Genomic DNA, 14953 nt, shown 5'->3' with positions numbered 1-14953 from the left:
CCGAGTGAGAGAGGGAGACAGAGAGAGGCTGCTGCAGAATGAGAGAGCTGCTGCTGCTGCTGCTGCTGCTGCACAGGGAGGAGGAGGAGGAGGAGGAGGAGGAGGTGCACGAGGAGGAGGAGGTGCACGAGGAGGAGAAGGAGGTGCAGGGAGAGGAGGTTTCTGCAGAAGTGAAGGAATCTCGGTAATCGGCTCAGTAATGAGGAAAGGTACAGAACGGCACCGAAAGTCTGACCCTGATTCCTGAGAGAGAGAGAGAGAGAGAGAGAGAGAGAGAGAGAGTGAGACAGAGAGAGAGCGAGAGAGAGAGCATGTGAAAAAGGGGTGGAGGGGAGTTGAGATTTAGTGCTCTGCTGGATGAAACAACCCCCCACCAACTAACGGAGAGGGAAAGTAGCCTAATGGGAAAAGAAAGAAGGGGTGTTATACTCTTCATTTAACACTCAACAGAAGCACAGGAAGCCTTTTTGTTTCTCCTTCCCCACAATGAGATCAGAAAAGGTATGTAACTTTTTTTTAATTCTTATTATTTAGTAGCTGAATGATTTGATAGTGTTCCACAGACGGAGCTGGGAGATCAACAGGTAGCTGTTACCCAGTGTCTCCTCATGGCTTGGTACTCTGGAAAGAAAAGCACAAATGAGAGACTTTGCAAGTGTTTTATTGTGATTTGAAATACATTAATAGACCTTCTAATAAAGTGTAGTTTCTCTTTATACTATATTAACACATGTGGCATCTGTGGGGGTTTTTTTTTTTCTAAGTTGCAATTTAAAGTGCAATGCCATTTCTATTTTGTAATCGTTCTTTATAAATGCAACGGAATTTACATTTATTGTTAAAGAAGTTGTTAAAATAAAAGCAGGTGGTGTGGAAGACAAAACAATATTCATTGAAGGAGGGCAACTTTGGCTTCAAAATCTCATCCTTAACTGGTGTTTAGAAAAGTGCAAGTGAATGTAAGTATATGTGGCACAATTTCACCTTAAACCAGGATAAAAATCCTCTCAATGCAACCATGTGGTCTTATATAATCTGTGAGTGTACATACAGTTCATCCTGCACAGATCAAACTGTTTATAGTGAATTTATTTCAGGTGTTAAAATGCCAAGCACACCTTCCCTAAAGACCTGTCTGCATGCACATTTACTAATTATATATATATTCTTAGTTGTTTATTTGTTAAGATTCCTTCAGCAAAACATAAAGATTTCAGTCTTTTTTATCTGTAAACGCTCTTGGCCAAAACATTAATCGTATTTAGTTTTCCCTGAACCCAACCTTATCTATTTATTTAAAAAAAAACAAAAGAAAACGAATATATAAAGAAATGTAAAGAGGCTGCAGCACATGAATGCACCTTCTGTATCAGTTCTCCAACCACCTGCAGACTTTTCCTGTTGCATCCTGACCCAAGCCACAGATCTTTGAATCGATCCCTTCATATCTAGAAAGCTAAAAGCTGTGTATTTCTGCTGTCCCTGCACATCGCTTTGAAGAACAGACACGTCATAAATCATGCAAGTTAAACTGAATGTCAGGACAAAGCACAACAGCAGACTCTTCTCCCCTGACAAATCAAAGGCTGCGCCCGGGTGGCCTTAATGAGCAAGAATCTGGAAATGTTTTCTTTGTGTCATATACCATTAGTTGATCTGGGTCAACGTTTCCTCTGCAATCTCACCGTGATAACAAAGGAGGGCTGCACTGGGGAAGAAACACTGGGGACTTGTGTGAGTCTTTTTGCCATCAAATGCCGACTGGAAATCCTCCGACCCCAACGGCAGTCTGCCCTTCTTGCTCGTCTCTCCCTGCCGAGGAAACGCTGTTGTCGCCTGTTTATTCAGAACTCTGACACCTGTGACTCCGGCTGGAGGAGCCCATTGTTCTGATCCAACATGGTAGAACTCGCCTGGCACACGAATCTTGGGGAAACATTTGAGTTACAAGGTCGTGAGGCGATTAAAAAAAGTTGGCAGCAGAAACTCAAATGGGATGCGTTTGAAAAAAAACACATGAAACCCAAGCAGATCCTCTTCGCTTGTTGTGATGGTTTGGTGACCGTAAAGTGACATCGGTACGTCTTTGTATCATTTTGATTAGACAATAAAGAAAAAGGATAAAAAGTTAAAGTTGGGGGAGCAAAAAAAAAAAAAAAAAAAAACGACATTTGAAAATTTGGACATTTGATTTTCTGTGCGGAGAAAGAAGGGAAATAAACAATTTAATTGTTGAGTTTGTTTCTTCATCTGGATTTTGTTGGCTGAGTTAATTATTATTGTTCCTATGTAAAGTGACTTCTTCATTTTCCACTGCCTACATTAGTGTCAGGTTGGAAACGTTCCCTCGGTCACAGTGCTTTCTTCTGCATCATGTGTGCAGTTAGTAGGCTGGTCAACCGACTCCTGAGCACTTTAGATGTGCAAAAAAAAGAAAAGAGACTGTTCACCAGTGGAAATGACCACATGATGTCAATTTTAGTCTTTTTTTTTTTTTTTTTTTACAATGAAAACCACACAGAAGTGGTCACCGCCATCATGAACGCTGCACCGCTGATCTCTATTATGTATGGCCACATCTAATCACAGGTCGTTTGACATTTAAGAAGGTTCATCTGGACTAGTTTTGTCGAATGGCAAAAAGTAAAAAGAATCAAAATAGAAAATAACAAACAACGCTACTCACAGAGGTGAAGTTAAATCCATCTTAACTTGTGCACTTTGAGTTCTTTGACAGTGAAAATCAACTAATTGCTTTGTTATTTTCTCTTCATGTGTCTTCTCACAGGAGATCTGCGTCTGCCGGGAAGCTTAGAGACGTTAACAGGGGGAGGAAAAGACAACAGGAGCAAACATAACCACCGTAACTCAAACCTGAGAGGAAGTAAAGATGTCTCGAACCGACGAGGTCAACAAGATGACAGAAAATGTCTACAAGGTAAAACTGGAAGATATGTTTGATTTCTTAAATAGTTTCCTCTGTTGATTTCTGTAAATGTGGGAACAGTCGTTGGATTCACGTGTAATTTACATGCCAACAGGGTATTCTGGACCAGTTTAATCCCAGCCTGAAGAACTTTGTGACGATGGGGAAACACTACGAGAAAGCCCTGACGGGTTCGTCAAACACAACTCGGCTTGGATTTTTCTTCCTTTCTGGGAAAGAGTAAAAATGAAACGTACAGAATTGTTTTGCGGCCTTCGTTCAAAGCTCACTCTCTTCCTTCAGGAGTGACCGTGGCTGCCAAAGGCTACTTCGACGCCCTGGTGAAACTCGGGGAACTGGCGAGCGACAGCCAAGGCTCCAAAGAGCTGGGTGAGTGGGCGTCTGGTGGAGCAGGGAGAGAACACAAACATGAGACGCCTTTTAGACCTAATGGGGTTTATAGAGTGAACGTGACAGCTGGTGAGGAGAGGGAAAGAGTCTGCGAGTCGGCTGCATGTGTTTGTGAGCGAGAAGATGAAGACGAGAGGGGATGAGGAAATGTGGGGGGAGAGAGAGAGAGAGAGAGAGAGAGAGAGAGAGAGAGAGAGAGAGAGAGAGAGAGAGAGAGAGAGAACAGAGGGAGAGGCAGAGAGTAGGGCCATTGTTGTGAGATTAACAACACCACATGACCTCATTGTAATGCTGAAAACAGCGGGGGAGGCAGGCAGGAGTGTCGGAGGGCGAGATGCCAGCCACCACACACCGCAGTGCGACCGGGGGACGGACTCGCAGCTGACCGCCACTTTGTGAATCAGAAAATGTGTCAAAGCAGCAACTTTTCCCAATGTTTTATATCAATTTGCTATCAGCAGATAACACGTTCATTCATGATGCCATCTAACAGACGTGAATTTCTGACTTCTGGCTTTTGCCATCCTCACGTCTGAACACAGAATTAAAGGCGTGTGTCATTTTTACTTCCTTGCTCCTCACAGGTGACACACTGTTTCAGATGGCTGAAGTCCACAGACAGATTCAGGTGCAGCTGGAAGACGTGGTAAGACCACTGTTATGTCATGTTATTGTAAAGTTGTCACCCATCATTTAACAACAACAATAAGTTGAAATGAGCATTTCACTGAGAGGAATTTGAGACAGAATCGGAAAATGTTGGAAATTTTGTTTGACAGCTAAGACTTCATTTGAATTCCTCAACAGTTGAAGCTGTTTCACTCTGAGCTGCTCGCCCAGTTGGAGCAGAAGCTGGAACTGGACATCAAATACCTCACAGTAAGTTCAGTCATTGGTTTGATGGCACACACTCGGAGAAGCCGGGAGAGAAATAAGAGTGGTATTAGTATACAATTAGATAGATTTTAATAAAAATATATTAATGATTCAGGGGGAAAAAAGAACACTTTTTACATCTCTGGGTGGCAGCCCCTGTTATTGGTTCACCTCCTTAGACCACTGTTGATGGAAGCGTTGCTCCTGACTGCAGACCAGGAACAGCCCACAACACCTGCAGGTTGACAAATGCTTTGACTCGCTCGTCTCAGGCTCACAAGTCGGTTCTTGTTAAAAACCTCAGATCCAACTTTGAGGATGAACTCATCACTTGCTGCCCAGTGAAGCTCATCTGTTAATAAGTCTGTTGAAGATGAGATAACCAGTCTTACTCACTTATATTTTCTGTGGTCACAATGTTATGGCTGATCAGTGTATAACAATATCAGTGACTTAAGTGGTACACAATCTGGAGGCTCATGTGAAGTGTAAAAGTGTACAGCATCTTTTTGTTCAAGCAACGATGAAACATTTCTATTCTATTCTATTCTATTCTATTCTATTCTATTCTATTCTATCTTAAACTAAAAGTCAATGTTTTATGGTAAAATATATTCTGGACTCCTGGATGTATTTTCATTTTATGACTGTTGAACGGTCAAAATGTTTGCTGAGTGAGTGAATGTATGGCAGAATTTCAGTATTATAGTTTTGTACTGAGAAACTCATGATCGGGGTCCTGGGGCCAACGTAAAAACTACTATACGGGCAAAAAGCTACACTTTTCTCATTTCTGGTAGCTCTTGATGGATGTTTATGAGAATTACACATTCAACTCAACGACAAAGGGTTTGGCATAAAAGGGTTATCAATAGGTATTTGGTAAAACTAGAATTATTCCTATTAAAATGTTCTGACGTTAATTCATCTTTATTGAATATTACTGCTGATCAGCCTTGGATGTGTATGTTTGTCTCTCAGGCCACTCTAAAAAAGTACCAGGGTGCGCGAAGGTCCAAATCGGAGTCCATTGAGCGCTGCCAGTCCCAGCTGAAGAAACTGCGCAGGAAGAGCCAGGGCAGCCGCCACCCCAACAAATACGGAGACCGAGAGATGCAGGTAACAGAAAGGCAGAGGCGGAAACCATCAAATCTTTTGCGCACAGCGAGCAGAGCGTGAGCGGGAGGTGGTACGGCAGTGACGCCTTTCATTTGAGAAATCCCTCCAATACGCGAATCCTAAACATCAGCTTTGCAGCAGATTATAAATCAGACTTGTATGCGTGTTTGTGTGAGAAACAGACTGCTGTGAATAACATAATCTGCTTCAGCTGATTTTTTTTTTTTTTTTTAGTAAATAAGTAACTTAGAGTAAAATCTTTGAGCTGGAAGAAACATGAGTGACATAAGAGGGTGAGAGGATTTAGCTGCTTGGATGGGAAGTCAAAGGGGAGGAATATATAAGAGGGAAAGGTCACCGGGGCAGAGGAGAGTTTTCTATGAGTGTAATTCTGTTATCATGAGGCGACAGGCAGGATGTGACGTCGCTCAAACCTTCGGGCCTCCGTGGGAGTCCTCACAATGTACATTAAAGGTCATGTTATCTTACAAGTAGCCATAGATGCCGGACTGTGAAGGTTTGCTGTGAAAAATCTTTGTCTTTTTCTCCAGTTTGTGGAGCTGATGAGTCGCCGGCAGGGCGAGCTGGACACGCTGGTGGCTGCAGGTTACAAGTCCGCACTGACCGAGGAGAGGAGGCGATACTGCTTCCTGGTGGACAGACAGTGCTGCGTCACCAAACTGCTCATTAACTACCACTCGAAGGTGATGTGTCCACTTTTATTTAACAAAGCAGTAGAAAACACGGAGAGATGGACTCATGAAAAACTAGAAAACTGCATTTTAGTATTTTTAACCTATTTTTGACAGAATTTTCAGTTTATGTGTTAAATTTTATTTTACAAATATACACTACTTAAATCATGGGAAAATTTACTTTTCCTTTGTATTGTCATTTTTTGAGATTCACCTGCATGTTTCCTTAATCTTAGTATTTAGATCGTTGTTCACTATTAACACAAGAGTTCATTGTGTAAACAGTGAACAAGCACAACAAGCCGGTGTGTTGCAAGGATCCTACTTTGTTAAGCTACAAATACCTTTTCGATCCAAAATACAGTGTTAATCTGCTGCTGGAAATAGTCTCCACAAATGCCCCCCAAATTCCAATTTGTGGTTCTTCTACATCAGGTTTCATATGAGGAAGTGGAATCCATCTCAGAGTAATTAATGCATATTGTGTAATCATTAAAGTGTGTTCATACTAATTTGCAGCCTTCATGATTGTCCTTTTGTGGCTAACAAATGTTTTTTTTTAATGATTTTTATACAAAAAGATGGTGTAAATCAAGTCCTGTCCTTAAAACAGAAGGAAAGAAACTATATAAAATGAGAGATTTGTTTTTAAAGATGGTGAAAGAACAATGATAGAAATGATTAAGAAGAAACTCAACCTTGATGTTTAGTTTAACCTTTTGGTAAATTAGGACATTAACTGAAGAAATGTGAAAAAACCCCTCTGCCAGAGTTTACCAGAGTTATTACTAATAGTAATAATTAGAATAGATTATATTTCACTTTTCAAAACTACTGTTTGCTTTATAATACAAACAAGTTAAGAATTTACACACATGAGGCGGAGAGTTTAACCCTTATTGTGTCTTTCCACACATGACAGGTGAGAGAGCTCCTGTCCCAGAAACTCTCCTCCTGGCAGCAGTCATGTTCTCAACCCACCAAGCTGCCGGAGCGCGCTCTGAACCTGCTGCGTCACACGGCGCCTCCTGGCTCCGGCGCCGCCGGGATAGCCGAGGCCCTCCGCCACACCAAACTCGCCTCAGCTCAGCCTGAACAGGTTCGACATCTTTTCATGTCATTCATACTGCGAATGGTTTCACAGACGCCAAAACTGGTTGTTCCAAAATTAATGAATTCAAATATTCCGTTTGTTATCATTTCAATGAAACGTTTCAGTCATGAAGTATGAGTCAGTTCCCGCAGAGAGATCTACAGTCGCACACACACTCAGATACATACCTACAGTTATTATCAAAATCAGAATTTCATTTTGAGAGGATGCTATCCAAAAGAAAGAAGAAAAAAAAAACTATTCAAGCCCAGAGAGAACATGCAACCTCTACCCAGAAAGGACAAAACCCTGAAGCAAACCTGTTGGTGTTCAAGTGACGTGTGGCGGTGCCGACTGCTCAATATAACGCTGCTGAGATCAAGACTTGCAAATGAAAATACAGATTTTCTCTGGGAAGGTTTCGCATGCAACAGTTTTGATTTGATTAAAATAAAAATTATTAGAAAAAGCAACAACAACAACCAGTAAACCCAGCATCTCGTCTGTCCTCAGTCCAGTAAGAAACTTTTCTGATTGAATCATAAACACAACAGAGACTGGAGCTTTTGGGAATTACTAAAAAACATATTGCAATAGCTCAGATATGTATCGCTAAAGGTATAGATCTTTGTGTGTGTGTGTGTGTGTGTGTGTGTGTGTGTGTGTGTGTGTGTGTGTGTGTGTGTGTGTGTGTGTGTGTGTGTGTGTGTGTGTGTGTGTGTGGGTGTGGTTTCCGCTCCTGGAACTAAAAACGTGTTTTCTGTGGGGAGTTTGCGTGTGATCCCTGTGCCTGTGTGAGTTTTTCTCAGGGTATTTAGGCTTTCTGAATAGGACTCCTAATTTACAATAGTTCTTGTTATTTTTCAGAGGCTTTCTGTCCAAGAAGTCCCTCCTCTGTTGAACGGGGACTCGAGTCGCTCCCAGCAGCAGCAGCGCTCCCTCCCCTCCTCCTCCTCCCAGAGCGACGCCTGTCTTCCTCAGGGCTCCCCACAGACATTCCGCTCATCTTCCTCCACCGGAGGGGCTGCTGGAGGCTCGTCCAGAGGAGCGTCTCCTCAGCACACCAGTACCCCTGTCAGTGCGTCGGCCAGCCCGCTCCCTGAGAGCAGTGCCAGCGCCAGCGCCAGCGGGAGCGCCAGCGCCAGTGGGAGCGCCAGCCCGGCCGCCTCCACGCCGACCACGTCCGGCGGCCCGGCTCAGCAGGGCTCCCTCCTCCTGGTTGCCAACACATCCAACCTCTCCCCCAGTCTGATCCCCTCCACGGTGATGTCCCTCAGCCAGATCTCCCCGGCCAGCAGCTCCTTGCAGGGCATGACGCTCCCGATCCCCCACAGTGCTCCTCACAGCCCCCCGCTGCCCCATAGCGCGCCTCTATCCAGGGCCATGACTCCGGTGCAGCTGCTGCACCAGCAGGTGGGACCGGGAGGAAGCAACACTCTGTCTCCGTCACATAACCCCTGGCTGCTGAAGACTGCAGAGGTGTCAGGGACGGCAACGCTCCCGCTGCCCAGGAGGCCCGTCAGCGAGATGAGGCTCGGCGGCTTTCAGGGTACAAGCTGATTGATCTTTTTGTTTGTTTTGTTTTGGCACAAGTTTTGCTGATTCTAAACCTGTTATTCTCTTCCTCCCTGGTGAAGGCTCCAGCCTCCCGCGAGTTCTGCCACTGTCTGGACCCACGCGTGTGGAGGCCATGTTTGCTCACACGCCTTTAGCGTCGGAGAGTGGCGGTGGTGGAAGTGTAGTGGGCGGAGCTTGCTTATTGCACTTCCTGCCCGGTGACAACATCACCCTGCTCATCTCTGAGCCAAGAGATGGATGGCACTACGGTCAGAATGACCGGACCGGACGGTACGACCCCTCCAGGAAACTAACCAACCCTCTCAGTTCGTCTCCAGGTCGTCTTTTAACCCTTTAATTGCATCGTAATACAGAAAATAACACTTTCAAAAGTGTTTATTACGCAAGATTTTAAAAAAAGTGTTTACAGCTGAGGATAATGCTACCAACCAAAACAACATTCCTACTAACAACGTGTTTCTCTCTACTATACTTTATTAATGTCTTATAGCTTTGTGTGTGATGTTGGAAGGATGTAGCATTGCCACTGTGATGGCTGTAACCTGTGGCAGTCGTGCCTTGATAACTAATTATTACGATGAAACAAGTAACACATTGTAGAGCTGCTGTCTCTCTCCCTTCTGAGTGGGTTGTCCTTTTTCTGCCTGAGCAAAAGTCTTTCTCTACAATGTCTGTGACATATTAGCAACCTGAAATAAACCTGAGTTTGTCTTTTTGGAAGTTATCGGTCTGCATATTGTGAGTTTAATATTCCCACACAGTGCTGACGGCTCAGTTAAAGTGTCACTGCGACGCACAATACAAGAGTACAACACTGTGCACATTGACAAAACATCCTCACCGAGCAGGAAAATGAAAAAGTAACATGAGTTCTCATTCTAATTACGTAGTTATTTAATTATTTTTTTGTTAAGTGAACTTGTTTCAGGTGAAACCATAATTAAGAGCTGTCAGTGACGATGTGTGTGAGGATTTGGTAAAGTTCACTTCAAAAATGGAGAAAATGATGCAGAAATCTTACGCGCATATTATTTAAACTTGTATGATTTGAAGCTGAAAGTGGATTCTTAGACCTGCAAAATGCTTAAATGAATTTGTGTTGCAGCTAAGGTTTCATAAGACATTGACATTTATTATTGTTTATCTCACCACATGGTCTGTGTGCTCACACCCAGTGACATCTGTCTTGACAGGAAAGGCTGGTTCCCTTTCTCCTACACTCAGCCGCACCACAGTAAGACGGATCACCTGGAGAGGTAACCACAGCCACTGCTCATCATTCTATGACTTTATCATTGACAGATGACTTGATGTCGATTGATGCATCATGAATGCATTGATAGATCTCAGATCCCCTCCTCCTCTTTGTGGTTTTAAAGTTGAGTGTCGTTAGAAATCATTTGAAAGGTGTGTTACTATGACATCAATCATTTGTGTGAAACCTAATTTGGTCTCTCTCACTTTGAAAGTAACATTCTTCTCTTTCTACGCTCAGCCTTGATAAACCAAAACATCTTTCATGGCAGCCACATACAGAAAGTCCCAGGAGCATAAACTGTTGATTCTTCCATCTTTCCACTGCCCGACTCCTTCCTCTCTCTCTTCTACAGCAACAGTGTTGTTTGCAGAAAACCAACATATCCTTTATCTCTATTTTCCTGCGTATTCTTTCCTCTCTGCCTGTGACCTTCCTCGTAGCTCTCTCTTCTTATCTAAAGCTAACAGCACAAGCACCGGACAGCTCGACAAGCTGGTGTCCCCGGCTCTCCCGGCCCTCACCCCCGATTCAGAGGAGGAGCGCTCCCTTCCTCCCCAGAGGGTCAGCACCTTCCGCCCACGCCCGTACAGCATGGCCGACACCCACAAGGTCAGAAACATTAAACCTGTGGGAGAAGGTCAGGGGTTAAATGTTAACGCATCTGCACAGCTGATCGTGTCTTTATATTCTGCTCTTCAGATCTCTGCGGAGCTGGCCTCTAATCCACCTTCACCCACCAGGTAATTTCCCAGCAACTCATACTTACTAATCCTAAAGGACCAATTTCAAATGGTAGTTTTAATTACTTGTCACATAAAATCTTATAAAATGTGTTGTGTAACGTCTGCTGGGGCTCAACTGGAGCTTTAGTAAATCTGTGGATTTGGCTGTTGGACAGATTTCTAACACAGATTATTTCTTACACACTCAAAGTGAATATTGACGAACACGAGACGTTATCGGGTATAAAGGGGAGATATTTGAAGAAATCAATAATGTAGTGTTCTTACAACCTTAAAGAATTCAGCATCTTTCTGTTTTTCTTTTCACCACAATGAAATATCTACTGATTTCCATTAATTCTGCCAAGATGGTAGATACCAGTGCCGTCCTTGTTTATTTAATCATCAGAAAGGAAATGCACTCATATGGTGGATGGTTAGATTTGATTCAACTAAAAAATTACAAAATGTAATGAATGTTATGGAAAGGTTCACAGAAAAGTCACATTTCTAATTCTTTAAAGACATATAAATGTTGCTCTGCTTTAAAAAAAAAAAAAACTGTCATTGTTGGATAATTTTAAACTTTAAGCCATAAATTGATTAGTAGTTTGTCTCCTAACTTCAGCTAAATTAGTAACTTGAGTTTTTTTTGTTGAAATAAAAGCAAAATATCAACCTAGAATGTTAACTTTCACTTAACTTACAACATGCAAATACAGAAACGATGGTCTCTATTAGATACTCTCAGTGAATCCAGTCAGAAAATATCAATCTGCATTACGAAGGACTGTTATACGGTGTTTTACTTCTTATTAAAGGCTTTTTCAGTCGTGATGAAGAATTACAGCTACATTTGAGATTCTCAGCAGATTATTTTCGTGTTCGTTTGCCTTTGGCACTTCAAAAAATTGAACTAAAATCATTTTTGAAAAATTCTTTGATTACTCACATTTGCAATTCATTTTTTTCCCCCACAAATTCTAAACTTGTGAAAACAAAGGCTGCCTCCAAAAATGCTGCATTGAATTTTTATTAGGTTGTCTTGTTTCTTGCAGTTCCTGCCACTCACCTGTGTTTGTCTCAAATTGTTGTACTTCTCATTTTGTTCCCTGTGTACATTGTGTTGTTTATCACTTTCTTTCAGGCCCAATCCATTTGCTCATATCCGACTCAGAAGAACAGTCACCAACGATCGCTCAGCTCCAATCATCGAGTAATCGATTGTGGTCTTCGTCACTCCATCCTCAGGTTAAATCCTGAAAACAGCACATCGAATTGTCTTGAATCTCATTGAGTACAACTTTAATTTGAATTTTCAGTTTTATCGGTTAAAATCAAGTGCGTGCTTCATGTGCTTCATGAGGCTCTTTTTAAAATTTAAAGATGTTCAGTCGGATTTCATAGAAACACAATTGAATTCAGTTGTGGGGTCTCGAGAAAAAAAGAAAAGGACCACTGGGATGCCTCAACATACTGCCTGTGTGAAATGTGGGCATTTAAATGAACTGTAGACTAGTTCTATAGTTCTATAGATATTTGCAGTACTTAGTTGAGAGATGATCATAATAGTTGTTGCTCGTCCAGAATAACTAACATCTTATAACGTCTGTCCTGACCTTTGAAGGGCGCCTCTTGCTTCTCTCAGTGTTTTACGGTGGGTAAGTTTTCATTTGGTGTCATTCAGAGAACGTGTCACTGTTCAGGTCATGTAGGGACTGGATCCTCAGAGCCGGTTGTGCACTTTGACTGTCATGAAGAGTTTTGGGATGAGGACAGGCTCCGTCTCGATCACTCTGTTAGATTTGATAGAAAGGCCGCCACCCTGGTGCATATTCCCGGTTTCAGATGAGGTGAACTTCTTAACGTATTAAACTTTTTTCAAAATGTTTAGACGAGGCGTGGGCATGTTTTATTGAAAAGGACACACTTAAGTTATTTCTGTGTCGCCTGTATTTTAGTTATCGGACATGAACATTGTTGTTTAAGTGCACAAATCCCTTATATTTATGCCTGTTAACACTCATGTTGATTCTGCTGCTGTGAGGAAATGTATTAGTATTTGTGAATGTGGACTACTGCAGTATTTCAGCTCTGTAGATGGATGCTTTATGCAAAAAAAAAAAGGAGCAATTTCTAAGCAAAATTTTGATTTACTCAGCTTGGACTAGACTCATGAGATGACATCAAGATGTTTTAATTTCATTCATTAAATAGAAAACAATTGAAAAAAAGAAAGCAAGAAAAAGCTCATAAACTTTGCAAATGATGAAATGTAGTAGTTGATGTTTGGATAGTGGCACTATTGAAAGAAGTGTTTTCATAGAAAGTAGTACGTTGTGGAGGGTTAAAGTCTTATGAATGAGAGATTTGCGTGCTTGGTCTCAGGGTTTGACGTCTTCTTTTCAGTCCCACGTCTAAAGCTATTCAGCATCTCGGCAAGGTGATTGTCGCCGTGTGTTTACCAGTCGGACTGAGCAGAATCTTAAGGAGACACGTGAAAGCCGGGACTTTAAATAGGATTATGTTTCGGTGGAGGAAATGTATCTATGAAAGTGATGAAGAAAGTAAACAGGAAGTTGACCGACGTCCGGGCAAGTGTAGAGACATCAGAAGTAATCCTCTGTATCGCTGTGCTCTCCACTGAAGTACGGGAGTAAAATGTTTAAATTGCCTTTAAATGCTGGAATCTTTCTGCATCCTGAAGATTCAAGATATCACCTGCAAAGATCTTAGTGAGTCATTAATAACTGCGTTTACCTTCATTTCTTTAGTTCTCCCTCTATTTTAAAAGTGACAGCATAATGATTGACTTAATACTTACTCGTGCTTGTAAATAGAGCTAAAATGTGCGTGATTGTATGACTTTTATTTGACTTCTTCTCTGAACGATTTTTCACTTTGGTAGAACATTTGAACTTTGTGTTTTGCGTCTGATAAACATCTCACAATGCAAACTCAGCGCTTCATGTAGAGGGATTCAGCCTTTAACTCTCAGGTAAAACCAATGACAGTGAACCCATGAAGCATTCTGGGATTATTATTACCTGCATAAAGGTTTTAAGCATGCCTTTAAATTGATTTGTGCAGTTCGTTTTGCTCCTGCAGGGTTTTACCTTATAAAGAAAGGTGAATCTAATTGGAATTCATAGTTGTGGCCTGTAAGATGAACTGTGCGAAGTATTTTTTTAAGTTAAGTTCATTAAGAAGACTTAGCCTGCTTTACTTCCGCGTGAAATGAGATAACAAAATCAAAAATGAAGGTGCTTTTAAAAAAAAAAAAAAATTATTCAGTCATTTTACTCACATGAACACACATATGAATTGAAAAAAAGTTATTTTTCTAAAATTAAAAAACATTAAAAATATCTGATCTGAAGAATTATTTAAATATTTTGAGACACTATATTTTAATGGCTTGTAAGCTAATATGAGAAAGAATAAAACAATAAAGATTGGAATATTTCAGTTTATGTACTGTATAATCATAATTCCATTGTATTCTCTATATCTGAGATGCAAAAAAAGGATCTGAAAGACAAAATCAAGCAGAATAATACATTAAAACCAAAAGCTGGGTAATAACAGAATTGCAATAGTGAAAAATGGTTTAGAAAAAGTAACTTTTATACATCTGAAATGACACATGTACTGTACTTAATGAGTGTGAGATGAACCTAATTCAAAGTGATAACTTTAACAAAAGCTGAGCACCGATTCACAATGAATGTTTCCAAGTATTTAAATCACAGCTGTTTCATTATTCTCTGCTGAAAGGAACACAGGTTCAAAACTGTTGTACTAAAGTGAAATATTGTTTAAAATTCACACAGAAGTTCTTGCAGAGAGCTGTGGCTCTATGAAAAAACAGCAGTATTATAAAGACACAGGTTGTTGTATCAAAATGAAATCCTGGTGACTGCAGAAGTTTTATGATAATAAAATGCTGAGAAACACTGAATATTGACATTTTGTGAAATAAAAGTTATATGAATAAAATGTGTCTTTACTGTTCTGAATGTATTGTAACGTCTTTTAAGACGGACACTTTACTATCAACATGACTATTACATGTGTACTGGCTTTTTCTTCTGTAGAGAAAAATACAAATGAACATTCAATTTTGAATATCTAGTGGCCTATTTGTCCAATAGACCACTAGATAATGTGTTTTGTGAAATAAATTCTCCAACCTTTTAAATGTTAACCCGATTTCAGAACCTCATCTGAAGGGCTGTGTTAAAGCTCAGTTTCAAATTCATCTTATCTTCTCTG

The 14953-nt window shown here is 41.2% G+C and overlaps 1 protein-coding gene across 3 annotated transcripts; it reads left to right on the top strand.

Moving 5' to 3' along the window:
• The first annotated feature begins 79 nt into the window (after positions 1 to 79).
• On the top strand, positions 80 to 13949 carry LOC308114944 (BAR/IMD domain-containing adapter protein 2). 3 transcript variants are annotated; one of them, XM_080472214.1, is made up of 15 exons: positions 80 to 501; positions 2789 to 2938; positions 3042 to 3117; positions 3230 to 3316; positions 3922 to 3983; positions 4145 to 4216; positions 5195 to 5332; positions 5884 to 6036; positions 6950 to 7126; positions 7988 to 8669; positions 8758 to 8968; positions 9892 to 9954; positions 10397 to 10565; positions 10656 to 10696; positions 11826 to 13949. In XM_080472214.1, the coding sequence occupies exons 2-15, from the start codon at positions 2891 to 2893 to the stop codon at positions 11896 to 11898; spliced, it is 2052 nt and encodes a 683-aa protein (XP_080328340.1). In that variant the 5' UTR covers positions 80 to 501; positions 2789 to 2890; the 3' UTR covers positions 11899 to 13949. The 3 variants fall into 3 exon arrangements, 2 of the variants coding, with proteins under 2 accessions (XP_080328340.1, XP_080328339.1); XR_013935657.1 differs by having other exon boundaries at positions 345 to 501; positions 10309 to 10565; positions 11826 to 12905; XM_080472213.1 differs by lacking the exon at positions 80 to 501 and having other exon boundaries at positions 2887 to 2938; positions 10397 to 10696; positions 11826 to 13943.
• The last annotated feature ends 1004 nt before the right edge of the window (positions 13950 to 14953 follow it).

The sequence above is a fragment of the Lipophrys pholis genome (genome assembly GCF_963383615.2).
Source record: "Lipophrys pholis genome assembly, chromosome: 9".
NCBI lineage: Eukaryota > Metazoa > Chordata > Actinopteri > Blenniiformes > Blenniidae > Lipophrys > Lipophrys pholis.
Note: the sequence above shows the minus strand (reverse complement) of the source record. Positions and strands in the feature narration are given on the sequence as shown.